The sequence below is a fragment of the Falco cherrug genome, chromosome 4, assembly GCF_023634085.1.
Source record: "Falco cherrug isolate bFalChe1 chromosome 4, bFalChe1.pri, whole genome shotgun sequence".
Classification (NCBI taxonomy): Eukaryota; Metazoa; Chordata; class Aves; order Falconiformes; family Falconidae; genus Falco; species Falco cherrug.
The window spans coordinates 17,607,226-17,634,398 of record NC_073700.1 but is presented as its reverse complement, the minus strand read 5'-3'; the positions used below and the strand labels follow the sequence as shown (position 1 = coordinate 17,634,398).

The following is a 27,173-nucleotide window of genomic DNA, read 5'->3' as shown; positions in this document are numbered from 1 at the left end:
TTTGGTGCCTACTTGAAACAGCAAATTTCCCACAGAAGGTGGGAAATTCTTCATGGAACACAGTTTTGGTGGGACACTATGCGACAGAATTCTAAAAAACTCTGGAGATCCTATGGGAAGCCGCGTTTCTCTGTGTTTCTCTTCCTATGAATGTAGTCTGGTGTGAAAGATAAGAAATTCATGGGCTGGAGAGTTGGCAGTGAAAAATGGACCATTCAGAGGGGTGATCATGGTGTGATTATGGGCTGTAGAAGCTGAGGTGTTTGCACTGTTAGGACTATCAGATAGTTTGAAGACTATCAACTTTGAAAGTCAAGCTTTGATAGTAGACTTCAGCTCCTATGGGCAAGGTGCAGGACTCTGTCCTGTGTATGCATGAGGGACACCCCCATCCTTTCCAGTACCAGATACTTCTCAGCTGCCTTTGTAGCAGCAGATGTATTTCCTTCTTACCCCTCCTAAAATCTGCTGGCCGCGTGTGCTTTAATAGGTAAGACACAAACCAGAGCTGCATTCACCAAAAGGCTTTAACCTATGTGCTGGCCTGCTGGGACTGCCTTTAGCCTTTCCCACAGCACCGGCTGGGAAACACTAATTCAGCTAAATGAAAGCTTCTGGTGTGATTAGGTTAATAAGCCTTTGCAGAGAAGCAGTTCCTGCAGTGCTGGACACGCAGTCACCGACGAGGGCATCCTTTGCCGTGTTCAGTTTGCAAAAGACAGCTGACCAGGACAGCCTTGGGCACTTATGGCCAAATATCTGTCACTGAGTTACCTGTGAATTCTGAGAAATCAAAATGTAAATGCATCTTTTGAGCACCGGCAAGGACTGTTATATTTGGAGGGTACAAACCTCGGTGTGTGGGCTGGACTGTCCATGAATTGCCCGGTCCCTGCTGCAAGAGGCATGCTGCTGCTCCTCCGAAGCTTTCCCTGTCTGGCTTGCACTGGAACAGGTTTCTTAGCCTGTCCAGGAAAATTGCATCTTGAATTTCCGACTAAAATATGATCTGCAATTCCTAAATGACTTTGCAGTGTTTCAAAAATGTTGGAATAGGGGGAAACATGCAGTCTATGACAGCCAAGTTCAGTGTAAAGTTAGTGTGTCTGAATAAGGTGGTTAAAAAGAGGAAAGGAAGGAAAGTCATGAAAGGAAGCATTTTCAGTCCAAACGCATCAGTAATACTAAAGTTGAGATGTGCAGCATGTTTCAGAAAGTAGTAACGTATAAACAAACAAATAAATACTAAAAAAAAAAAGACAGGTTATTTTTAAATATCATCCAAATTTATGCCTTTTTGGAGGGAGGGAACATAATTTATTTTCCTTACAAACATATCCTCTTTAACTGTTTGATTGATGGGCTAAAGGCTTGGGTATCTCAAACCACATAGGATTATGTCTGTCTAAGCCTCTCTTAGACATGTGGAGATTCGCCCTCTGCAGACACACCGAAGTGGAAGGCACAGATGTCACAGGTGTTTGGATCCACAGGACAATGGGTTGTACGTTTTTTAAAAGAAAATTATATGATGCTGTTAACTTGTTACAGCAGGGTCTTGACCATGGTGACATAGAAGATCCCATTTACCTATACAGGTTCAGGTTTTTGGTATCAGGGTGTAAACGAGGCTCTCTCCAAACACAAAGACAAGCACAGCGATACCTTCGTGAGCGCCAAAGCAGACGGCAGATCATGTCTCTGTTTCTGAGCTGCACTGCCGTTGTGGGAAGCTTTCCTGACAGTTGTGAATGTCACTCATCAAAGCACCCTCACGGGGTTCTGATAAGTCTAAATAGTACTATTTTATAGTCAATGTCACCGTCACCGCAGAGGGCAGAAAAGTCGCCTTATAAATTCATTCCTTAATATAATCTGAATACACCTGTATTGTCTACCAGGTGTTTTCTGAACGCAGCCAAATAAATTTGATGTCAGCTGCCACAGGAACTGTCCTTCTGAATAATCTCTTGCGCTGTCTAAAATGATTGCATATTTCAAACATATAGGTTGGCACTTCATTTTTTTGTTTGATTGCTTGCTTGTTTTTAACACAGGTACTGCCAAGTCACCTCTACTCATCCGTGGTTCCAGACTTCTCTGGTCTCCTCGTGTGTTTTGCACTTTCTGAACATGGTTCATTCCTTTAGGAAAAGGACATGTTTTGCTCTATTGCTGCACATACCGCCAGTGACTATCCTTTCCTTTTGCAGCCCCTCCGTGTGCCAGATGTGGAGGACAGCCCCGAGCAGCAGAAATACCCACCAGGAATGGTTACAAGACTGAAGACGGCAGCCTCCTGTGCTCACGTAAGGCAGCCTGGTTTTATACTCTCTTCCCTAAGTGCTGGGTATGGGTGCTGTCGTGGCTACATGAAAGTTTTCATACAGTTTTTCATTAACAGTAGAAAATAAAAAGCACTGAAACTGTTCTTTGAGCTTAAATCTACAGCTGACCTCGCAGAGCTGTGTCCCCCAGCCTTGCCCATCAGCCCTGCTCTCGGGCAGTCTGTGTTGCTCCTTTCCCAGGCCAAGACAATGCCGTGTGTGGCAAAGCAGCACCTGGCACAATGTGTGACGCCAAAAGATGTCTCCTCTTAGTAGTGTAGCACTCCATCATGTGGTACACTCACAGCTTTATCATTCTGCTACAAAGGGAGGGAGGCAGGTGTACAAATTTTGCCACTTCAGAGTAAGCGTTGAAATATTTGGATTCCTCTTCCAGTCCTTTCAATCAGAAAAGCTAAACATAGGGAGGGAAAAAGTGGGGGGAACTATAAGAAATGAGCACGTGGAATACATCTAAATCCAATCCATGGTACTTGTCACACCTGCCCATCGAACAGCACTCGTGCCTCACCCACAGACCATGGTTGCAGGCAGGGCTGTGCTGCTGCATGGTCTGGTGGCTTCTTCTGTGGTTGTTAGAAATGATGCTTCAGCACCAAAATCAGGCTCTTGCAGAAGTCCAAGCAACCCTGGAAACAATGGGCAATTGCTTCTAATAAGGTCACAAGCTAATGAAATATAAAAGACTGCTAATACTTCCATTGGAGTGCAATTATTAAATATCATCCTTGCATGTCTGATATCCCAAATATGCCCCATGTGCCTAGTGCATGTGTTTATGGTACAACACTCACATCTCTTGACTTTCCCACACAGGTGCTTTCCAGACTTAACCATGCATGTAAATATGAATATTGTGTTCAGTTTGCCACACAAATCACTAAATTAGATGCAGAGGCAGCTTCTGCTCTTTCACAAGAGCTTTTTCTAATGGATATTTCATATTGCACCAGTCATTTTTAATAACTGAAAATGTTCTTAGGAAAGTTTGAGATTTTTCCAAGCCTGGATTACAGCTTGAGCCTGCAAGATGTTGAATCCACAGGATTTGATTCAGCAAAGCATTTCTAGGGCTACTCACATGCTTAAAACTACACAGTTATCTGGCATTGCTTTGCTGCAATGATGAGTAAGATCTATGCTCAGAGGTTTGAACCTTTGGTGGGGGCAGCAGGCAGGGTAACAGGGAAGAGGCAGGCCACCCACCACTGAAAACCAGCTATAATCACCAAAATTGTATTTGTAAAATGCATTGTATTTGTAAAATAATCTGGCTTCCTATGTGCTAGAAATAGTGCCATAATCTTAAAGACAGTATATGTTTCTATGACAGGAGGTTGAGTAGGTTAAATGATGTAGCTGCTTAATGTTAGAAAACTTCTTGAAGCTGTAAAGAATTTCGTATCCAATGTAGCACTTTTTGTCCTCAGGGACAGTTTAACAAAGGTGTCCCTTTTCCAGAGGATTTTCATAGACAGCTGAACAGAAAGCCTTTTTATTGAAAATGTATTAACAAAGTTTTATGATTTAAAAAGCCTCCTTTGGGTTTCTGCTAGACAAAGAGCCTTAGCATCAGCTCCTGCCATAAGGACAGCTGGGGATCTGGGTCGCTGTTCCTAGAATTAATTGATACGACCTGGTGGGAAGGTATGAAAATCATCTTATTAGATCCTTGCCAGGTCATTCTCCGCTGCTTTCGGACTCGTGGGTCCACACAGCTAGAGATGTGAGTCAGGCTGGCCCAGACAACTAAAAATGTCAATGAAACTGTGTGGCAAGATGCTCCTGGTGGTGTCCTGGAATAAGAGGGCAAGACCAAGAGTTGTGTTACCATGTACATGAAGCCAGGGCTAGAAATCCTATGAGGATAAATTCCTTACTGAACAAAAAGGCAGCATTACCCTACAGATCACAATAGAAAAATGTAAACTAATTTCATTTTTTAAAAAGATTATTATTATGTATGTGAGAGTTTCCAGAATGCATATTGGAAAATGTTCAGGACTTTCTATCAATGCCTTTTTTACTGAAATACTATAGATGTATTTAACAGAGTAACAAAAACACAGCAACAAAAGCCTAAGTATACTGTCTAGATATTTTTTTTTTCCAGAGAAAAAAACAAGATACTTTGTAAGGATAAAATGTAAGTCCTACTGAAGTCAATGGCCAAAGATCATTACTCTTTAGTGGAACAAAAGATTTCACAGAAAAGGTTTTGTACAAGAAGATACAAATGATCTAAGTTTAAGAGGATAGTGTATTTACGAAAGTATTTTTACAAGCCATTCTTCATAAGTGATAATCTGGTATGGTTCCTCAGTGACAAAGTCATGAAAAAATACCGTCCGATCACATAATGGTACCATTGAAGCAAAGAAAAAGGAGACCTAGCCTTTGGACTGGTGTTAGCTTTGGATTTGGGTATCTGCCTGAAAAGTCCTTGTTTTTATCTAGTCACTTGGAGCCAAATCCACAAAAGGCTCATAATTCAACTGCATGATGCCATGCTCAGCATCCAGGGCTCTTGGGCAACAGCTGCTTATTATAAAATACATCAGGGCTTGCTGTCAGAGTCCAGATCTTCCCAGCAAAAAAATTATCACTAGTGGATGAGAGCCTCTCACATAGCCTCAGCTCCAGCTCTGCATCACTGACTTGCAGAAACTTTATTTCATACAAGATGACATGAGACCACCAGGTACTGTGGTGCCAACAACAGGGAGGTCCCTAACCCAGCCCAAACCAGAGGGAGGCAGCTGGGTATGGATTCCCTCCAGGCTGTATGCAACTTAACCAGATTATAAAAATATGGCACAAGGTCACAGCTCTGAGACAGTGTTTAAAATCATTAATTCTGAGTAATATAAAGCACAAAGTAAGCAGGCAGTGCTGCAGAGAGGGCTGTGGTTAATGCAGGACTATTCATGTCATTTTCTGTCTTCTAGCACAGGGATACCTGTGCTCAGTAGGGCTTTCAGGCACCTAATGTGGGGCAGAGGATCCCATTTCAGCTCTGGCACGGCTAAGCTCTATTCTCTGATGCAATGATGCCTATAGCTCCTCCACGCCTCAGTTCTTCATTTGTACAATTAATTAATTAACAGTAACAACGGTTACTGCCTCACCAGGATGTTGTAAAGAAAAAACACACTAAAAATGGTAAGGTGCTCAGATGTTGGATAATAAGGACTTTGCAGCCCCCTAAGAAAAATTTTAAAGAATTTGCAGTGTTTGAACATAGACCAAATTTTAAGCCCTTTAAGGCCAAATTTCTGCCTCACACAGACAAAAGACATGGAAGAAGGGCTCCTATAGCATGTCAGCCTTGTGCTGGCCCCCCACATAATGCCACCTTTCTCAAGAGATTTTGCTAAATGCAGAATTCTCTGAGAAAGTCCCTGGTCAAGCCATGATGAGCCACCCCAAGTTAGTTCCTTCCTAACATGCTCCAGCCACAAGGACAGGCTGCCTTGCTGCCAAGCAGCACGCTCATCTTGTATTTAAGGTGAGTATAAGGTCTATTTTACATTTCCATGAGACAGAGGTGCAAGTCACAGTGCAGCTGCAAGTGGAAGGCAGCACCAAATCCCTGGGATAATTCCGAGACTGCAGTCAAAGAGTTTTGATAGCACAGTGAGAAAATCTAGCCACCACAGTACTCAATACAAAGCCCATTCAGGCTGCTGGAAGTGCTCTGCATTGACTCTGATGGCCATTGGCCTTTTCACTGAGTAGAGCTGCAGTAGAGGGAATAGAAGTAGGGTATCAGCTACACCCTTACTCAGCCCCTTCTGGGAAATGGGAAATATGGAAAGAAAAATCTTGCAGGACCTTTGGTATACAAATGGATACTGCACTGTGTCCCAGCACTTTATAAGAAGCTAGACTTGTTTCTGTTCTAGTTTTCTCCTGCAACAAAGAAGAGGATGCACATGGCAGAGCACAGAGCAAAATTTAAAAACCTAGTGTGATTTTGCAGCTGGTGTTCACTTAAGCAATCCAGAAGCAATTTCCCGTTCAGTCCACAAGAACAGGTTTAAACTTCATTTATGCCATTCACTTCCTCCTTTAGTCCTTCTTGTTCCTTGCTCAAAGGTTCCAGCTCAGGCCCATCCCGTGTGGTTTCTTTGTTCCAGCTATTTCTGCCTTCATTTTCTGTCCTTACAGGTTTAGGATTCTCTTCCTTTGCCTTTCTTTCCTTCTCCTCCTTGGCAAGCATACGATAATTATAATAATTCATGATGAACAGGAAGGCTCCTGCCAGGACCATCACAGCTCCACATTTAATGAACATATATTTGTAGTCCCCAAAGGTATCAATAAGAGTTCCTGTAAAACATATATTAGAGAAAAAAAAAAAAAAGAAAAAAAAAAAGAAACTTAGAGATGAAGGCAAGAATATTGTGTTTTCAGATCCTAAATACATAAGGACACCCCTGTGGCTTCAGGATAAAATAAGACATTCTCTTGATCTCTTCCACAAATACTCTGACCCTGCAAATACTTCACATGTGCTCCACCATATAGCCTGTGGGTAGTTAACATTGATACTGGTGATACTACCAATAATTTGTACAGTGAAGTAGAAGGGAACAGAGAACCTACATTGCAAAGTCTGGACTTTTCAGGCACACCTATTTTTTCCCATGCAGAAACTGAGCCCTCTGATTAGAGACTCTGCAGACAGCCTTTGCACTGACTCAGTGATCACCTACAAGGATGTCCATTCTACCTGGTAGTCCTCAGGCTGCCAACAGAAGCGACAACTTTCAGGAAGACCTTCCTGCGATGGCACCTACCCACTGGCTCTCATCTCAAGACTCTTGACAAAGACCCTCCAATCGATTCCACCCCGGTTCACTCACCAGCATTAGAGGGGGCTCACCGCTGCCCCTTCTGCATTTATACTCGTGATCTGAAGATGAAAGGGCACTGCGCGGAACTGGAAAACATTCGTTCCAGGGAAAGCAAAGATGATGCTGTCAATGTCAGACAATTTCAATGCCAAGACAAATGTGACAGGTTCCTCTCAAAGGTTAATGCCTCTGCTACGGAGTTACAGAGTAACTGAAGGGAGACGGCTTAATTGAAATGTCAGTGTTCTCCATTATGTCAAAATGTAATGCAAATCTTATTGGGATTATGATCCTGAGCATTAATTCCCATTTACTGGTGCAAAACACACCATTCTTAACATCCCAGATCCTAATTAAAGTAAGACCCAGTCCTAACCTGGCCTTCGCAGTACAGTTAGTCCTCCTTGAAAGTGGCCCATCTTCCATTAGCTCCCTGACTTCTTGGAATATGTTCTCCTCCTTAAAGAGAGGGACCTTTAATTACTTCCTGACTGACCCCTAATGCTGAAAAGCTGATGATTAATTATTCCACTGCATTACACTGACATGGGGGTTTATGGTCACCAAATATATAAATTTCTTGATGACAAAAAAAATGCTTTTTAACAGGTTTTGCTCAGCAGTTCTTCCTGAATCATTCCTGGATGTCTTGGTACACCATTTTCAATGCACTGTGTTTTTCACGTTACTGGTGAAACATCAGCCAAATGCTAATTGCAATATTTTTTCCTCCTCTGCTAATCAGGATGACCTAGAGGTCTCCTAAATAGGTTTCAATGAGAATTTTAATGAGTATTGGAAAATTCAACAGTAGGACAGTCTTTCTTCTTTTCCTTTGAGAGTAAGATAAAGTCATAAAACACACTGGGAACAATTTACTTAGTTCATTAAAGCAGAACCCTGCAGTAGGTTATTAAAATGCCAAAGAACCAATAAATTTGCTGCATATTAAAATGGTGGGGGAAACCCTACAAAACTAATATTACTGATTATTACATAGAACTGTTTTAGCCTCATTAGCAGTCTCTGGTCATTAACTTAATCTTCCACACAGAAAATTATATAATTCAGAAAACGGTCATTTTAAAATTGTATTTTATTTTGTTTGTCATTAATTAAATAATGAATCTCCAAGACAGCAAGAGGATACAGCTGCTTCTGTCACACTGTATGAGCCACAGGGTAATACAAAGAATTAAATGGCTCAGCAAGATGTGCCGTGCAGAGTATTCGCCAGATCTCCGGTTTGAATCCAGGAAATGGGTTTAAACTGCTGCCTTTCTGTGCATTCCTTAAATGTTATGATACTGTCATGTCCAAAAGAATTAGCAGAGTTTAACTTTTATACATCTGAATACAGAGATCACAAACAACCTAATTAAATATTTCAGCATACTTAAAGGGGGCCAGTTTCCAAAGCAGTTATTCAAGCTTGCATACAGGTGAAATGCAAATTGCAGAGCAGGGCACATAGGCAGGATGGTATCTATACACTGAGGGGATGTCATCTATAAAGTCATTTAATCCATTGCCAACTCAGATTTGATAAGGACTATATTTAGGCCAAATTCCAGATTCAAATATGGTGTCTTCCAGACGTGGGGTGTTCCTTGTAGAAAAAGAAGTGAACACATGCTATAGAGGGAAAGCAGCGGAGGCTGTTAAAATCACAGATCACCGCTCCCACTTATCTTCAGACGACTGTAAGCCCTGCCAGAGGTTCAATATTGTCAGCAGGGACCCTGTCAATATTGTCAGGCTCTCTACCTTTTGCTATTTCAAACCATACCATCCAAAATAAACCTTCTTTTGTATTTTTGGAACAGCCTTAAATCTATCAATCATCAGTTGCACTAAGATGACTGAACCCCATAAGTGGAAGTACTCGGAGCCTTAGAGACAGATAGCAAGGCTTAGGTTTGAATCAACAAGAACTGCTGTGGTGTACTGTGCTTAAATTGTGGTGGGCTCCAGCCTTTTGCAACAGGAGGAGTCTCCAGGAGGAGTCGTGTGAAGTGCAAGGTTCTTGGTGCTGCAGGTGGTCCCAGACTGCAAGTTCAGTTCAAGTGCTTGAAGGCATCAGGGACTACAAGACCACTCCCTAAACTGCTGACTTCAACTGGAGGACTACACAGAAGGGAGTAAAGAGGAAATGCAGGACTTGCCCTCCCTGTCCAATTTCTAGTGGAAAAATGGTGCATGGGAAGCAGAGAAAACACATTTAGAACCCCTTCTTGCAAACCATGCTTGCAAGAGTCTAAATATAAGTGATAACCCAGTGGAAGCAGAGGAAGAAAAGACTCACCTCCAATAGGTGGTCCCAGCAATATTGTGCAGCACTCCGCAATGGTGACCAGGCCAACAGCGCTGGTGAACCGGGCAGCTCCCACAAGGTCCATAAGTGTTTCAAAGAGCATGGCACAAACCATCCCAAAGGCCAAGCCAAAAAAGATGGCATAGATGACGAGTCCCATGTAGCCAGAAGCCAGCGGGCAGAGAAGGTGGCAGGTGCCGTTGAAAGCAATGGAGAAGCTGAAAAAGTATTGAATCTGTGGCCTCACCCACTTGCTGTTTGCAATGATGCCAGTGGTAGGTCGGGCAATCATATCCACGATTGCAAGGATCGAAAGGAGGAAAGCAGCTGAATATTCATCAATGCCGATGTGCTTTGCATAGGGTGCCAGGAAAACAATGGGGGCAAAAAACCCCAGGAACATAAGCACATTTCCAATCAGGTAAATCAAGAACCCTCTGTGCTTAAAGAGGGAAAAATCAAGGTACTGATTGATCTTTTCACAACATGCCTTTCCTCCTTCCTCTTCCACTTTGTCCTCCATAGGGACTTTGGTGGGACTACCCATTTCCATGGCATCTTCAGTGACCTCTTCTTTCAGAGCATCCTTCCCTTTCCCAGTCACCTGGGGTTTGACTGGCGTTGTGGCTGCCCCGATGGGTCTGAAGAGAGCTCCTGCCACACAGCAGTGTAATAAAATCGCCCCAAGAATTAAAAAGCTTCCCCTCCAGCCAAAATTGTCAAACAGGAACTGGTTGAGAGGAGCCAGGGTGCAAAGCATCACGGGGCTCCCTGCCATAGCAAGGCCATTTGCGATGGGCCTTCTCTTCAAAAAGTATTTCCCTATGATTATCACTGACGGCTGGAGGTTGAGAGCAAGGCCGAATCCTGGAACAGAGAAAAACAGTTGAGATATACACAAAGATTTTGGACCCATTTATCCTCAGCTCATTGTTTAAGGCAAATTCATAGACAACTGGTCTACTGGTGGCTCTTCAACATGATAGTCTGGATGCAAACTTTGCTCAAGATATCCCTCTAAGCTTCTGGCTGCCACCTTTGGGTAACCAGACCCCAGAAAGACACTTCCAGTCAGAATTTGCACTGCAAATCTCTCAGGTGCCAACCCTAGCACAAAGAGGTTGCTTTAGAATAAATCAAAACTGTACCCGCAGTGAACGCTGGCTGGTTTTATCCAGAAACAGCAGCCGTATTGGGGGCGAGGATGGAACTATATAAAAAGAAAAGACAACTCCCAGTTCGAGCAGGGTTGTGCTGGCTTGGACAGTGCTAACCACCAAAGCACATCCTTCTCAGATGCAGCTGGGGCTGGCATCCCCCTCCATGGGTGGCGGGCGCCCACCACCGCCGCGGGGCAAACAGACCTGCGTGGAGCACACAGACCTGCGTGGAGCACAGCATCACCCTTCTCAGCTGCTGCTAATTTGGTGGTGTGAGCAATTCAGGTCTGATGCAAAAGATGAAGAGGTCTGCAAGTACACAGCAAAACAGCTACTGAGGATGCTCATTAAACAGGACCCTAGAGTGTTTCTTTTAATTAAAATTTATTTTTATTGCATTTAGATATATAAATTGGCATTATAAATCTGCATTGCTAATTCAGTTAGCCAGCTTCTCTTGCGCAGGTGAAAACTGAAGGCAGAGATAGCAAACACTGAGATGGTCTCAACTTTCTGTGGTCCTGTTTGAGAGCACTAGAACACAATGATGGCTTCTTTTCAAACATTTCTACGATATGCAGTACTTCCCTTAGAAGCTAAATTTTCAGAACTCCATCAAAATGACTAAAAATCATGCCACATATTTTCCACCCTATCATCAGGAAAGAATGAACCACATTAGACCAAAGCAGAAATGTAATCCTTGAAGTGATTATATCAGAGAACATGAATCCTGAAAATAGGGTCATGCAGATTTTTTCTTGTTCATTAGTCTATATAATTAGTTTGTTTAACTGTGCAGTACATAATTAGGTACAGAAGAGAATTTAGAAAGGTCAAGGTCCTCAAAATTAATTAAGGAACACTATCATTAGTTGCTGATAAAGTAGAATCCAACTGAGGCAGCAGAATTCAACTGACGTTGGATAGCTTCATTTTGATCCGTTTTACAAAATTATGATTTTTGCTAAGTTCACGATTCATTTTTTTTAAAATTACTTGCAAGTTTACCACATTAAAAATAAATAGAAATGGAAACACATTCTCAGCATAAACTTTTCTGGATAGTCCCTATATTTGGTGGGGCACGTCTTTGGGAAGCACAGCCTTCTCATAACGCATAAGAGATCAAATTCATCCCCTTGAGGGGGCTGACCTGAGAACTACAGAGGCAAAACACAGCCTTGGCTAAAGAACTCCTTTGATGGTGCTCAGATATAGGAATTCATCTTTTTTCACCTGAGGAAATGCAACACAGTGGATTAGAGTTTGCTTTAACTCCGTATTTCCCAGGCTGGTAGGTAAGGGCAGAAGCTGAACCATCATTTCCATAGCATCATTTTCATTAGGGACCTACCACATGGCGTGCAGAGAAGGAAAATCAGACTGGATGCCAGCTACCCACTTAAACAATAATCAACTTAATTTTTTTATTATGTGAACATTAATTTGCCAGTCAGACAAATCTAATTTAATATTACCTCATGCTCTTCCCATTAATTAAATTTGGAGAGTTTCAAATTGACAGGCTGGAATTTCAATTTACTTTAAGCTTTTGGCTGACTTTAGTTGGAAATGTTTATATCTATTTTATTCCAGTTTTCAGAAACTGCAGCAGCTTTTCCATGGCTGAAATTGTTACTCAAATAACCACATTTTCTCCCCAGGGATATGACAGAGAGGCATGATGTTCATGGTGTTGCATGAACAGAGGCAAGCCTGTGCCAGAAGGAACATCCTTCCCTAGATTAGATACATCTCCCTCATATTAAAAGGAAAGAAATGGTGCTGCAGGAGTGAGCTGTGGAGCTATTGATCTTGTTCTTACTTTATTAGCAAGGGAGGATCCTACCAGGTATTTCAATACTCAACATTTACAGCTGAGGCAAAGACTCTCATTAGTCAACATGCTTCACCCTAGATCCCATTTTATTTCATGGTGGTCTAATTGGTACAGATGGAACTGAACTCTGACCAGTTGTTATTGCTGTGTATTTAGCTTTGAAATTCGCTGCTTTCACCTCAGGCTTGAAGAAGAGGTTGCATGCTTAAATACCTATTCAATGCATCCAGGCTGGCATCTATCCAGGTCGACAGCTTGCAAACCCTATTTCTTTTTCTAAGCGCTATAGGGAGACAAGTGAGGAAGAGAACACGGGTTTTACAGCATAGGCAAAGTGCCTGGTGCAGCCCACAGCTCCGTGCCATCAAGGGCAGAGCAGCTTCAGAGCTGCGTCGGACGCAGAGCCCGGTCCCTGCTCTGCATGCAAATGGAAAAAGACATAATCAAGAAAGCAATTGAGATTGCCGTGTCTAATCCCTCCACCGTAAACAGATCCTTCCTGCTCTGCTGCTCTGAAGAGATTTCTATTAATATGCCGAAGGCACAGGACTGTAGCAGAGACCTCCTAGTACCAGCTACCTTGTTTTTACCTCCATCCCCTGCAAATTACATGAACACGGTCTTTTACATCGGTCTGTTCCCCTTTCAGGCTGGGAGGAAGGAGGCTAGAAAGAGTGTGATGTTTACAGGTTGCTTTACAGTCATTGTAAATCTCCTTTACAGAAGTCTCTCTCCTCGTACAGTAATGCTGTCTCAGTCGCGTGACGAGCGGGCAGCTTCATAATTGCACTTGAATGCCTCCATGTTAGGCCTGACTAGCGAAAGCACTTCAAGCATAATTAGAGGCATCAAGCATGTTAGCAGGATTACAAGCATCTTCCCTTCTCTGTCAAATTAATATTCCTTCCCCAGCACACACACCGTGCCTGGAAATGATGGGTTATTAGCTAAGACCTCATCCATACAGCTGCCCTCATTCAGTAAGCAGGAGGAAAAAAAGTACACAACACAAAAAATGTGCTTAGCTCTGAGGAAACGTCATGGCACTAACAACGAGGAGCTATGGGGGCAGTTTGTCCCTGTACCCTGTTGCTGGCATGAGGTTACACGGGTGCACTGAGCACAGCTTGTACCATCAGGTCGCTGGGGTGGGCAATGGACCAGATTTGCAAAGATATTCCAGGACCAAAAAAGAGTGGGGTCTTCATAAATCCTAGGCCCATCGGGGTCAGGCACAACATTCCCTCCTGCCACCTTTTTAGAGAAGTACCTTTGAAAATAGGAGTTGGTGCCTTCCTACAGCACTGTTCCTTGCCTAAGCCCTTCTGCTCACCAAAATGCATATATTTTTAGCAAAGGATTTATGGTTTCCATGTGCTAATCCAGCATTAGTCAACTAGCTAGAGGATATTTGTTGAGCAGGGAATTATGCAATCTCATGCATCAATAAATATTTAATTTATCCATGGGAGACAGCAGTTACTTCTACTTCTCATCCCTTTGTTTCTAGAATTTCTTTCAAGGAATCTGCAAGATCTATTCAATCAGTAATAACACAGTTTCACCTAACTACAGTGACTCTCCTTAGAAAGAGCAAGGTTTGAGAGAGAGGATCCCTACATGGGGAATTATTCGCTGCTGCGCAGATTTAATAAAGCAATATTGGTGTAGAAGAACAGGATGACAAACTTGCTGTCCCAATTTACTTTGCTAGTGGCTGGTTTTATTGATTTTAAATGTTGAGCTCACACTTTTCATGTTCAGAAAGCAGCAGCACTTAATGCAGCGGCAGAGAGATAGGGAACATTCATTAAAACATACACCTCGCAACCTCAAAAGCCAATTCTGAACTTACTGTGTCATGTTTTCAGGCAGATGTCCTAGCTGTGCTGAAAGAAACATTTGCTGTACCTTAGCCAAAACAATAAACAAAAAATGCTTACAAATAAGCTTCTATGCTCACACAGGTGGAGAACTCAAATCCATTTACCTTTAAAAGCAATAGCACAGCACCTGCAGGCTTTAAAGATGCTGGACCGAGCCTATGCCTTCTCCTGTTTGAGTTTCCAGTATGGAAATTCGTATTTCAATACAGACAATTCAAATTGTAACTTCAATAAGGAAATATAGGGTGGGTTTTTTTTCTCAACAGGGAGAACAGTGCATTGTTTCAATCAACTCCAGTAGTTACTATTTTCAGATAAAGGACCTCCTAACCTCACAAGCAGGCGAAGGGCAAGTAAACCAAAGCAAAGCCCTGAAATCTCATTTCCTATATCTCATAGAGGGAAGATAACACACAGTAATAGAGGAACACAGGTGCTTTCTTCATAGTCACACCAGTATCTGGAAGGGCTTGCCTTGCCCAGGGCAGAGCGCAGTTAATCTGTGTTCACATCAGTGGGATCTGAGGGCACCGATGGCCATCCTCACCATCGCCGCCGGCCGAGGGCACTCATCTGCACAGAGCAGCCCCCCGCTAAGGTCCCACACGCACGCGATGTTCAGCCAGGAGCACAGGGCTTAGCGGGGGATGTGCTATTTGCTAAAGTTCACACAGTGCAGTTGTCCCACCAGCTTTTTAACTCACCAGCTTCCCATTGCACTTGGCTGAGGTGCCCAAGCGTGGATGCCACAAGCCATCAGAAATTAACCTCAAGCGCGGCTGGAAAGGAGATGCTTTCTTCTTACCTGTAATGAAGCCCACGCAGATGTAGAGCTGCAGGATGCTGGTGCAGAAGGCGGCTGAGACCATCCCAATGCCACACAGCAGGCCTCCGAATATAACCACAGGTCGGCTGCCATAGCGGTTTACTAAAATACTGCTAATGGGACCTGGGGAAAGAGTGCAAAATGGTCCTTGAGGCAGGTACCTTCTGACCGAAGGGCACGTTTGACACAAAGCAGGTAAAACTGCAATATCGGTGCCCTTGAGGTGCTGCTGACACCTTCTAGGGTGACTTCAGGAAGAAAATAGAAAAAGAGAGAAAGATGCTCCGCACTGTGCAGAGATGGCAGCGTGTCCCATGCCATGCAGTGGCTGCGCAGTGACAGCTCCTGCCCTCAGGACTTCAAAGTGTCATCAGAGAAGGTAAATGGCAATAACAAATCAGGTGAACACACGATCCCAGCATAGGAGCTTCCTGATTTATTATAATGCTAAACCATACACACAAAGCAGTGGTTCATATTACGAGGCTGATAGCATGAATACTGTTGCATTTTTAATGCTTCTATTTAATGCAATTCCAATACTGCTGACCAGGACTGAAGCTCCAGCAGAACAGCTGTTAATTAAATCTTAATAGCAGTCTATGTAGGTAGAAACAGGTTGGGATGATGGATTAGCCAGAGCTCAAAAGAACCAGTTCAGTCTTGCATTTATGTAAAGATGTGGTTCAGTAAAGTGCAAAATTATGAGAGAGGGAAATGGTTTAAGAAAGACCGTGGATGTTGAAAGGAAGCACTGAAATCTGAGGAAGCGAAACATGCCATTAGCTCTGGGTGGAGGAGGAAAGATGGGAGATCTTGTGTATAGAAGTCTCAACTAGCTGGAGGACCAGTAAGAATCTGAATCAAAAATAACATATGTTGGAGGGACTTTGAAGATCTCAGGACCAACTTCGTGCTCAAAGCAAAGCCAACTCTGAAGTTAGATCAGGCTGAGAAGACAAAACTAGAGAAAGCAAACAGAGCAGGAAAGTGGTCCAGAAGTCAAGCTATGACATTTAAGGAAAAGAGTCTGTATTACTCAAAAACCTTGAACCAAAATGCTGCAAAAATGACGCTGGGAATGAGACAGGGGGATACAGGCAGCATTTAGTATCTTATCTTACCTGTTCCTGGGGCTACTCAGCACACAGCAGTGGTGTTTCGGAGCCCAGAGTGCCTGCCTGCCTTCATTCCAGCTGTTACAGACAGCCCACACCATCCACACACAGATTACTGGAAACAGGTATTTAAAGCTTACAGGCATCTCTGAAGAGTTTGACTGTGGGATCTACCTCACCGCAGAGCCATTTGGTAGGATATTTACCTTTGCTTAAAATTTTCTTAGCCAGGAATAGCGCCAGAGCTCTTTTCAGACCCTGCAAACCACAGCACACTTGAACACAGGAGTGAGACCCCCCAAAACCCCATATCCCCTCAGCATGGCTGACAGCTTCCCAACAAGTTCTCAGCTGTTAAAATGTGCAAATATAAAATACAGTAGGTATGACTGGTTTAATCTAAGGAATGAAGCCCATGGTTACATCTGTGACATGTAAAATATTTTCCACTAGATGTCTAAGGTCAAAACACTCATAAATAAAATACACACAAGCAGAGTCTTAACAGCACCCCTGTAACTGTGTGATCTGTGACCTGGTCCCATCGAATGCACCATTCAATTCAAATTTCTGTGAGTCTATAATTATGCGGAGAGTTTTTTCTCCTAATCCTGCAACTGGATTCACATGCATACGTGTTTTTGCTGCACAGAGCACTACAGAATTGAACGAGAAGCTCTGGGGAAAGAGATACCTATGTCAGATCAGCACAGCAGGGAAGGGACCCCTTTCTCACTGTTTCCCCTGGTCAGGGCTTGGACTTGCATCATGCTTGAGCTGGTCTCAGCATGTCCTGTAATTCAATAGATCAAGCCAGCATTCCTCAGAAAGGCACAATATATTCATCTGCAGCCTAAGGGCACGCAACTCTTCCATTTTTCAATTTTCCACATGTCCGCGTTTCTCCAGAATCAATCTAATTACTCAACTAAGAAAATGTGGTTTCAATTACCTTCTCCTGCTGGAAGAAGGCTTTCACATTAGCCCTAAAACTACAGGATGTCGTACCACAGAGCAGAGCATTTAAACCCCACAGGATTGCTGCTAAGGCCCCTCTTCTGCTCTGGCTCAGGGCAGCTCCCAGGAAGAGAAGCCCCTGGTATGAGAAGTGAAACAAAATGCTCACATACGTCCCACTCTTGCAGCATCCACTTTGGGAGAAGGGAACTACGGATCCATGTCCCTCTCACTCCAGTCCATCAGCTGCCGTATTGACTTCACCCATCTGTAAGGATGGGTTTGGACCACAACAGCAGATGATGAACTGGAAGGGGGTGAGGATGGGACAAATTCTGCTCTGCCTCCTGGCTGTGGGAGCAACCCGGGGTAGAGGCTGAAGCAGATGAAAGCAGAAGTTCGTATCCCAGCCACTGGCTTTACAAATGAGAGGACCGTTCCTTTGCCCTGGGGCACCCTCCACGATGCGCAGTGTCCTCAGCCGCATCCCAGTTTCCCAGCCATCACTTATTAAGCCACAGGCCTGCAATTGTTCCCTGTTCTTGCCTTGTGTAATCTCTCAGCAATGTTTTACATCTGCTCTGCATGACCTTCAGCAAACTGCCTTTATCTGCTGTAACCAGCGTTACCAGTTTCACAGGGGGAAAATCAGCCCCACTTCTTTGCCAGTCCGGGTGGGAGAGCAGTGGTCTCAAAGGAGTTACTTGCCTGGGCAGTGCCAAGCTCACAGGGAACTGTGATGATCTTCAGAAGCAGCACAAGCCTTTCTCCCTCGCAGCCTGAAACCTTAAGTCCAGGCCCTGCGAACGTGCTTTGCTAAAGCAGCATGGCATACAGGATCACAGCATGCACTTGTGAGCAACAGCATTTGATCTCCCTGACCAGCCTCATCCACATAGGACAGAGGGTCAGAGACCTCTGAGATACTAAGTGCAGCCATTTAAAGGAGAAATCAGAAGCAGGGCATCTGGACTAAACCCTTTCAGCCACTAGAGAATCCACAGCAAAGGCCATGATGAGCACTCAACCTGCAGCAAAAGTATCAGCCAGATCTACACTTTACGAGACATCAGAGAATCCAGTCCAAGGCTTCAAACAGTTGGAAAACCAAACTTCTCTGAGCTGCTGCTCGCAGGCAGAAGGTTTTGTAACGGTCCTGAGCAGACCCTTCAAACGCACTGAAGCACATGCAAAATCACATCCCCAAAATTACTTCCACTTAAGTCATTTGGACCTGCAGAAACGTCCATAGGCTTTAATGGAGCAGCCTTTCAAAAGCTGTCCCGTCTCTCCGCAGAAACCAGCGCTCACAACGTGTCACATAGCTGTGCACACTTCAGTACGCAAACCCGGCTGGTTTGGGCAGGTGCACGAAGCACGGACACATACCCCTTCACCCTGCCCAGATGTCTCCTGTGATCAGCATCACACCCAACAGACCCAACTGCACCTCTCCCACCCTGCCCTGCCACATGCCACCCGCAGCGTGCTTCTCACAGGGGGCTGATCAGCCATCAAACGTTAGATAACATTAACAGCAGTGTTGTGGGGAGCTTCAGAAAACATCAAATAGCTCAAGTCAGGGCAGAGGAATTAAGCTGAGGGAATAACAAAGCCAGCACCGCAGTTGTGGGAAATAGAAAACACGATTACTGCTTTGCTTGCAGCTATTGCAAAAATTAAAAGTGTGACAGCCCCTGGAAACACGGTGGAATTGAAAAGCAGGACCTGTCATTTCCCAGTTATTCAGCCAGCATGAAAAGAATAAAGATGCTGTATATTACTGCACAGAAGCCATTTACGGTAACAACGTGTGCAGCTTAGATCCCAAGGCACCTTCACTTGCTAATGCCTGCCTGGTCGAACGTGCAGGAATCAGTGGCTCCCTGTCCTGGCATCCAAACTAAATCATTCTTCCCTCCTGTGAGCCAACGGCAGGAGAAGCTAACAGGCATCAGGGTGATTTTTGCCTCTTCATGTACAGAGTCAGGTGAGGACAGGGCAAGAGAAACAGCTGGCAAAGCTGCCATTTACCTGGCTTGACCTTGCAGAAGGAGCCACATGAATTCTAAGTCCCTGAAAAGTCACAGCAAGGAGCAAAAGCCATCTCAGCCGCTGAGCATGTCCCTGATGTATGGCTTCTCAGGGACCGGAGCAGCCAGGGCTAGTGCCACTAGCCAGCTGTCCTCACACCGCCACCACCATTGCAACTTCTAACAAGGAAATTTGAAGTAAAAGTTAATCACCCCCTTGCCCCCCGATACATTACAAGGACAAGGCTGCCGACACAGGGGCGGTAGCTTCGCTGCGGGAAGGGATGGCGTTTCCACGCAGCCAGCCTTCGGGAACAAGGCTGCCCCTTCCACGACCCAGCAAGTGGCTCCCTCCCTCCTGACGAACTTCCAGCCGCAGCCATCATTTATTGTCCATCGCAAGGGGGACACGAGACAGCGGAGGACACAGCGGGGATGCTCAGCCTCATCCTGCTGCTGGCTTCACCCAGAGAGTGCATGTGGCTCTGCACCTCCCCTGGCTCACAGGGCACTGCTGGGGACTCGCTCGCCAGTGGAGCTGCCAGCATCCCCTGAGTAAGAGCAAGGAAAACCCGTGCAGAAACGCCACGCTTTACACCCCAAGCCCTTGCAGAGCATGGTGCACCCAAAGGGGGGTCTGCCTGCAGTTAAAACTCCACAGTCTGGCAAGCAACAGTTTACACCAAATATCCCCCAAAGATGCAGCCAGGATCACAGCACTCCTGGAAGACTGATGTAATGCAAAGCACTATCCTCAGCCTATATAAATCATGCTGGTTTAGTGCCTGTCCTGGATAAAGCCTCTCTTTTCTCACACCTGTGGCAGATTTCCATTCATTGTAACCTGGTACATGAAAGGCCATGTCAGAGAAGCTGATCTTGGTGGCAAGCAAAACACAGCCACTCGCCGGTGGGAAATACAGCAAGCCCCGGCTCATTTTTTAGCTTGTCCAATTACTTTTCACCTTGAGTTTTGTGTTCGCAGAAGTGAAAAGGACCCTGAAGAGGAGATTGTAAAACCATAAAGAAAATGCAAAATACCCTGGACTCTCCTCTCTCCTTCTCCACAAAGCCAGGCCATCTTGTCATTTATTCTTTTTGAGCCGCTGAACTATGATCCAGAGAGGATCATAACGCAGAGATGGCATTTAACAAGAAATATCAATCCAGACTAGCTTAAACTCTTGCAAGCATGGCAGTGCTCAAAAAATAGACACCTGAATTGCCTTTCTGTTTTCCTCAACAAGCCTTATGAATTTTTTATGAGCTGCAAAACTTCCAGTGTTGGTGCAAAACACCAATGTATCTTTAACAAGGACTAAAACATTCTTCTCTCTGATACCTCTGACCATATATATATTTATAGATATAGATATATCCCTTATTTGTAAAGTTTGGTTTGTCATTTTTTTTAACCTAACCTAATACTAACAGAAATAGTTTTCCCCCTTTTTGGTTGAACATGGCTTGGATTAATTTCTGCTGAAACATGTCTGTGCAGGGCTCTCAGAGAAGCAGCTGAGACCCTGAAAGACTGATCCTGTAACCCAGAGGCCTCCGTGAAACGTGGGTTTTTTCCAGGTTTCACAAGACTGACCTTCTGACAGTGTAAAGTGGCACAGAGCCACTGCAAATGGTGCATGTGTGCTGGTAAGACCATTTGATGGCCATGCAGATGATAAAATAGCAACACTTTAAAATAGCCCACTGCAGGGACCCCAGTGCTGACAGATTTGGGACCATCAGTTGCATCACTGCAACATGCAGCTCAGTTTTTCCCACTTTTCTGCAGTGACAAGGGGCTCTAAAGAGCTATTTCTGCACAGGGACATTGGTCAGCACCGAAAGAACTGCCCAGATAGTTCATATTTTCCAAACTGCTGTGAAAACACAGATAATACTAAGAAACTCAGCACATGACTGGCATTGACTATGTGGAGTCACCAGGGACATAAGGAGCGGAGCATACTCAGTTGGGAGGAAAGCGGGGGAAATCATTTATACTAATAAAACAAAGTCTATTATCACACTAGTAGTAAAACAACGGCAGGAGCAGGCCTGCAATTTCCTCGGTAATAATCTCATTCCCTCGGTGGAATAACAACACTGCCTTTGGCCTCATAATTTATCCACCAGGGTACCAGCCCATTGTAACAGAGCAACCTCCTCATTACCCCGCAAATGAAAGCAAGTGCCTCCGCATTATTAACACGCTGCCAGAACCCACCAGCCTCCCGAGGCGGAGGGGATCAGCGCCAGCCATCAGCACCCCGTAATGATGCTCAGCCCGAAAGGGAGGTAGCCTCAGAAAACATGGGACACAGTTGCAAAGGCAGAGGGAAAGGAATGAGAGGGTTAAAATCTGGAGCCTTTCAGTCTTTTGCCTTGTTAGAAGAGAAGTTCAAGGTCCAGGACCTGGATGGCTCATGCTCTTAAATGTTTGTCACCAGGGCTTGGAGAACTGTTGCTCACCTGCTGACCCACGGTAACAGCCCTGCACAGGCCTGCTCCAGGTCACCAGAGAACTGGTCGTACCTGCTACTAATATAACGTATTATTAGTCTCAGCTGCTGGGTTTGCATGGTTTATTTTGCACCTGCGATGGCTGAGGAGCCCCCACACCACTGGTGTGTCCTCAAGCAGTGCTGCGGGACACGGGATGGCCGTGCACGCTGGTGCTGCAGGACAAGCAGCAGTGAGCAAACACCCCAGAAGACAGCCAAGGTATCATACACTCCTCTGCCAGCCCCCAAAGGGCAGCTTCCACAGACCCACCCCCCCCTAAACTGCCCTGATGCCTTCTGTTAGTATTACCTTGCACTGCAAATAATCATTTTTAAATAAGGAAGATGACGTCCAGCGTATGCAATAGCAGCCCCAACAGCTAACCCGTCACCAGAAGCTACCTCTCTTTCTCCCTGGCAGGTGAGGCAAACGGTCTGCACATTAAAGCGGGCAGTGGCTGCAGGTCCAGCACAACTCCTGCGAGGTGCATAAGCCAAGCACGGGAGAGACTGTGTGGACACGCATTACTTGGCCATCAGACTGGTCTGGGCTTTGTGGTGCTGGCTCTGCTGGGGCAGGATTGGCACTACATCCCGCTGAGAAGACAGTGGGTGTAATGATCTGCTGCAGAAACCAAGCTGCGGCAGCCCTCCCACCCCTGCACCCACCAGGCACCTCCTGGGGAAGCCAGGGACCCTGACCTCCCATCAGAAACACAGGCATCTGCCACAGCAGCATCCTGATGTTAAAAAGAAAAGGAAAACAAAGCAGATGAGGTCCAAGCTTCAGAAAGACAAAGTGTTCTGTTCCTTATCCAGCAATCTTATCTGATCAGTGCTTCAGCATTTCAATTTCCAGATTACACAGCTGACACGCGCTGCTCCTGCAGCACGCAGGGAAGCCACAGGCCAATGGCTCCAAAACCGGGGCTGGAGCCAAGGTCCTTTGTGTCACTTCATATTTAGGCAATTAAATAATGGCTCCTGCGAGGAGATGGCGTCGCAGGTGCTGAGCACTCGGCTGCCTGCACCCGGTGGTTTCCCCAGGCTGCTGGTTTGGATCTCACCCACACAGCAGATCACAGCCGCTGACCTTCGGAAGGTCACAACTTCACATTTTTTTAATTTCTTTCCTATGATTTTTTAATTTTTAGCTAACCTTTTGCTTTGGCAGGACTGCAGACTTTTATCCCTTCCGTCATTTCAAGCCCAGCTGTAGAATATGAGCTCTGCATGGGCTGAAACACCTATTCCCTGAGGTCAGCAACCCTTCCTTAGCGGTCTTAGCACACTGCTCTACAACCAAACTGGCCCCTACCTGGCCATGCTGGCCAAAGGGCTTTCTTTGTCCACCTCCTAGAAGCCCTACATAATTTGACCGAGAGACCAGTTATGCTGGAGAGCCATCCAGGGGCAGAAAAGCTGCAATGCTGTGGGACAGGCTGGCATCAAAGCTCTCATATTCCTTCCTACGGCAGCACGCAGATGGCACGCGGTACTGACCAGGGCAAGAAGCTTGCATATGTCTGAACTTCACTTGGCGGAGTGGATTATAACTTATTCCTGGGCTTAACACCTGCCTGGGAAGCATTAACAGCCCTCCAACCAAAACTTGTTGCTTTCTTCTTCGTAGTTCTTATTAATCTCAGGTTTTATTAAGTCTATCACATCTCTATTACTGCTGCCTGGTGACCTTGCTAGCTCCAACAAAGGGCGAAATGATAAAGCTTTGTGACCAAGTCCACGAACACAGAAATATTTCACCTGAACCTATAGTGCTATTATCGCTTTTAAGTAGAACAGGGCTATTTAAAAAAATAAAAAATATAAGCACATACATGGTGACCTTGCAGGGCTTGAGTGCTTTTTGAGAGTCGGGAGAAGTATATGAATCCGCAGCACCATTCATTACGGAAATCAAATCATCCCTCATCCACTTTTCTTAGCAAAATCCATGACTGTAATGGGGCCGCTACCCCAGGGATCGCCCTAGCATGGGAAGACATCTTGTTTCAATGACACGGGGAGGCTGATTGACTCTTGGTGGGACTCCAAGAGCTGGTAACTACAAGCAAAAGGATGAAATCCAGCACTGGGCAGCTGAGCCGTGGGTACGTAGGGAGCACCTGCCTGGGCTTCGGCCACGATGGCACAGTGCTGGATATCCGCTGTGGATAAACAGAGATATCTCTTTTGTTTCAGCCTACACAAAATATCCAGGTGGCAAGCACATGGCTAGGGAAATCCTAGCGAAAGCCCTGCTTGAGAACTTTTGTTGAACCAAAGCATCTAAGTGGAGAGAGCTGACATGATACCTTATCACAAATATTGCCTGTCCTTCCCTCCCCTCCCTCTCCTCTCTCATAACCCCTGCTCAGCACCAAGGGCTGATAAGGAGGTGCTCATGTCATTTTGGACACCCTTGGGTAACTGAGGCATCCCCCAGGGTGGTCAGACACAACACCGGACCCAGAGGACCCAGGTGCTGGATTTCCTGGAAAGACCAGAGAGCATCTGGCAGATCCATGCTGCCACTGAATGGGCTGAGCATCTCCAAATGCAAACTGTGCCCAGGTACTGACCCTTTTATTTAGCTGCTAAGCCCACATTATAGAAACTGATGGAAAGCCCACAGTGAACCTACCCAAGCATAAGGCACAAGGATAACCCCTTTGCTTTTTAGAAGCGAAGCCACTCGTGCAGGAATTCACAGTCTTGGGGCTCTGGGCTGCTTGAAGAACAAGAACAAGCCCCAGCACATGCCATGGCAGCTCATTTCTCAGCAGCAAGGGATGAAAACTGCAGCAAGAGCATGCGAGCACAGCATGTGCAAAAAGACTCATGCCTCGCAGAGATTATTTCTGAAACCCGACGACAGCCTGCTGCTGTCCACACCAGCAACCTGCTCTTGTGCAAGCAGCTCTCTTCCCGCAGCGAGGGAGATGCCCAGCCGTTGGGGACTCCACACACACAAATTCCACTGCAAACTGCCGGGCAATGCACAACATGCAATTCCGCCAGGCACTCCTGCCACCGAGCTTGGAGCAGGTAAAGCCTCCACCCCTCAGGGCACGTCCTGCCCTGGTGCTTCTGGTCCATCAGGCAATGCCTGAGCCAAAACTGAGGCTTGGCCACGACCTTGTTAACCCACTTGCTACCTGTCCTTGATAAAACCCACACCTCCCATCCTGTGCCTCAGTTTCCCCTTTTAGTGCTGTGGTACTTCGCAACTATTTGCAAGAACTTGAGATGGGTGGAGAGCCCTGGCTGAGGTCTTCTGGAGGCAGAGAAGGTTTTGATGAAGTTTGGACCAGACCAGAAGAGAACATTGGCAGTTTTGATTAACTTAAAAACTGCAGAATCGAACTCATTATTAATACAGCTTTACACCACTGCATGTTGTAAGGTGCTTTCTAAACCTGTCACTGCAATTTATCACGCTAGCAGTATAATAAAATACAGCTATAAAATTTTGGATTAAATGTTCAAGGTCAATGGTCGACTTTCAACTTCCCAATCTCTTCCTTGCTGCTTTAGCAGATGCTCTATTAAGCAGTTACAAGCTCTGGGAGAAGGTTTCTTTGGAGAAAAGACTCAGTTGTGGAGCATCTCCAGAATTAAATCTTCAGACTTTTCATCCAATTACAAAACAATAAATAATAAATAACCACGGCAATAAACACCGACTGGCTTCAGGATAAGGCTTTTACTTCAGAAATGCTCTCATTTTTCTTGTGTTTGCAAAAGGTAGCTCTCTGCTCCCGTCTTTGCAAAACAGAAGGTGATTCCCTAATTTTAACAGAAATTTGGGTGTGTAAGAACAGCATCCTGGAGATTTTGCAGGGAGTATTACAGCAGCAAATAGCGAGACCAAGACCAAGACTCCACTGCACTACATACTGAATAAAAACAATGTGTGGTCCTGATGCAGCTCAGCTTTTTACGTATTAAGGGACAACAAAAGCAGCACATATTTACATCTACAAACTGTACACATGCACGAGGCTTAGCTGCACAGCAATTACAAAAGAAAGAGTGAGATTCTTCAAAACTGGGGGTAAAAAAGGTCAGATGTCTCCTGCTCTAGCCCCAGCTATTCAAGCCTGTCAGCTGTAATGACTCTGTGTCGGGATCTGGTCTCTGAGTCTCACTCAGATGACTTCTGTTGTTTCATTACAATGATGAAGGGAGCATTTTGGCCACACAGTCACCATTAAAAAAAAAAAAAAAAAAAAGGACAAAGCACCACCAAACTGAAAATGCAGATACTGTCCCTGGTATTAAATTATTCTCTCTATTCTGGCATACGTGCCAGAAAGCCAGCTCATTGTTCAAGCTCTAACAGTTGGCCGTAATAAAAGACATTACTTGTTCCCACGATCCTTACCACTCTTACAGCCTTAGAGGAGACCATAATAGCTACAAGAACATTGCCGCTATTAAATTAGTGGCATCAGTATTTCTTATTTTTTGAATGTTTGGCTGCTTCCCCTGATGCTGAATAGGGCAACTACATTACTAGCAAATTAATATTGCTTATCTTTTCTTTCCCGGGAGCTCAACTGCCTCCTGCTTTGCCTGAGTAATGGTTATCTCTGGGGACTCATCTGTGGCCTCATTTGAAATGTGTCACCCTTAAAAGCAGAAGGGCAGCTCAGTGTGGTGGTGTGAACACGACATGGGCACATGGCCCAAGTCAGGGGGTGCCAAGGCCAAAGGCTTTAGTTTTTGCAGTTATATTATTTAAGATTGTCTTCCTGAACAAAAATCATCCCTGTACGTGAGGCAAGACCTTGGGAACCTTAGTTTTCTGTTGGCATAGCAAAGTCCAAGGAGGCAGTTTGCAAAAGGAAACCCTGCCAAGGACACGCAGCAGCACAACAGGTGCCCTACGATGCTCCACACCTTGACAATGTTGGCATGTCCCTGTCACCCCCAGAGCCCGATACCTGAGAGCTGAGGTGCAGCTGAAAGCACCTTCAGGGATAGATGACGACATCTCGCCTGGTCCCTTATGGACAGATCCTGGTTCCTTTTCTTTCCATCTGTAAAGACACCGCTCTGTAATACTTTTCTCATTTGGGGTAAGGAATGAGCTCTTCACCCATGAATAAAAAAAGTAGGAACACTGCAAATCAGAAATCCTTCTTTATTGGATTGATAGGGTTTCACCCTGCAGGATTTAGTCAGAGAAAAGCTATGTTCTCTCATGCTCCTCACTCACAAACCTCCCAGATTGCCCTCTGCAACTGGAAACATGGAATTGCTGCACATGAACACTGGCGAGAACTACAAGTACCCGATCATAAAGTCCAGGCTATCCAC

General features: G+C 45.1%; 1 protein-coding gene across 5 annotated transcripts in view; it reads right to left on the bottom strand.

Annotated features, from left to right (window-relative positions):
* Nucleotides 1–4,432: 4,432 nt before the first annotated feature.
* Nucleotides 4,433–27,173, bottom strand: part of LOC102049506 (monocarboxylate transporter 2-like) — a 39,009-nt gene continuing 16,268 nt past the window's right edge. For 2 of the 5 annotated variants that reach the window (XM_055708665.1, XM_055708664.1), the window contains exons 2-4: nucleotides 15,216–15,359; nucleotides 9,513–10,388; nucleotides 4,433–6,680 (exon numbers count right to left, since the gene is read on the bottom strand). In XM_055708665.1, coding sequence (XP_055564640.1) covers nucleotides 6,388–6,680; nucleotides 9,513–10,388; nucleotides 15,216–15,359 — 1,313 coding nt within the window. In that variant the 3' untranslated portion in view covers nucleotides 4,433–6,387. The other 3 variants (XM_055708663.1, XM_055708666.1, XM_055708667.1) reach the window with 3 other exon arrangements.